The sequence below is a fragment of the Geospiza fortis genome, unplaced genomic scaffold, assembly GCF_000277835.1.
Source record: "Geospiza fortis unplaced genomic scaffold, GeoFor_1.0 scaffold23, whole genome shotgun sequence".
Classification (NCBI taxonomy): Eukaryota; Metazoa; Chordata; class Aves; order Passeriformes; family Thraupidae; genus Geospiza; species Geospiza fortis.
In genome coordinates, this window is record NW_005054303.1 from 11,205,160 (window position 1) to 11,206,299 (window position 1,140).

Genomic DNA, 1,140 nt, shown 5'->3' on the forward strand with positions numbered 1-1,140 from the left:
AGGAGGAGAGAGATAGGAAGGGGGGAGAGGAGGAGAAGGGAACGTGGTGGGGGGGGGGGGGGGGGAAGGGGAAAAAAAAAGAGCGCACAAGAAAAAAAAAAAGAAAAAGAAAAAAAAAAGGAAAACAAACCGAAACATGTCTTCTGCCTCCCCCGCCACGGACGACATCGTGATCGCGGTAGAGATCAAGGAGGAAAATGTGATGGAAATGCTCTCCGAAGCCCCCGACGGGCCCGCGCCGCCGCCCCCTCCCGCCGCTGCCCAGTTCCCCATGGAGCATGCAGGCTCCGCTGCCGCCGGCGAGGAGGGAGCCGCGGAACAGGTACTGCTCCATACGGAACTCCTGGCCAGGAATCACCACGCTGCCTCCTCTCCCTCCTCTTCATCTTCTTCCTCCTCCTCCTCCTCCTCGCAGACCCCCTTGGCTTTCTCCCCGGACCACGTCGCCTGCGTGTGCGAGGCGCTGCAGCAAGGTGGGAACCTGGACCGCCTGGCCAGGTTCCTGTGGTCTTTGCCCCCGAGCGATCTGCTACGTGGCAACGAGAGCCTGATGAAAGCCCGGGCGCTGGTGGCTTTTCACCAGGGCATCTACGCCGAGCTCTACAGCATCCTGGAGAGCCACAACTTCGACTCCTCCAACCACCCGCTGCTGCAGGAGCTCTGGTACAAAGCTCGCTACACCGAGGCGGAGCGAGCCCGGGGCAGACCCTTGGGGGCGGTGGACAAGTACAGGTTGCGGAGGAAATACCCCCTGCCCAGGACCATCTGGGACGGCGAGGAGACGGTCTACTGCTTCAAGGAGAAGTCCCGCAACGCGCTGAAGGAGCTCTACAAGCAGAACCGATACCCCTCGCCCGCCGAGAAGCGCAACCTGGCCAAGATCACCGGGCTGTCCCTCACCCAGGTCAGCAACTGGTTCAAGAACCGCAGGCAGCGGGACCGCAACCCTTCCGAGACCCAGTCCAAAAGGTGAGGGAAAACTTTTCCTCCCCGCCCCCTCTCCCGCCTGCCTTTCCCTCTCCCGGCTCTTTCTTCCCTTGCAAACATGGCGCTTACCTTCGGTGCGCCTCGTCCTCCCCTCCTTCCTCCTCCCCGCTCCCTCCTTCCCAGCACACCCACCCGGCCCGGGCGTGCGAGGCG

At 62.6% G+C, this 1,140-nt stretch overlaps 1 protein-coding gene across 3 annotated transcripts in view; it reads left to right on the plus strand.

Moving 5' to 3' along the window:
* Window positions 1–79: 79 nt before the first annotated feature.
* SIX4 (SIX homeobox 4) overlaps window positions 80–1,140 on the plus strand; it is a 10,910-nt gene continuing 9,849 nt past the window's right edge. For 2 of the 3 annotated variants that reach the window (XM_005417950.2, XM_031066341.1), the window contains exon 1: window positions 80–969. In XM_005417950.2, the coding sequence (XP_005418007.1) occupies window positions 137–969 (833 nt within the window). In that variant the 5' untranslated portion in view covers window positions 80–136. The remainder of the gene's footprint in view (window positions 970–1,140) is intronic. The other variant, XM_031066340.1, reaches the window with a different exon arrangement.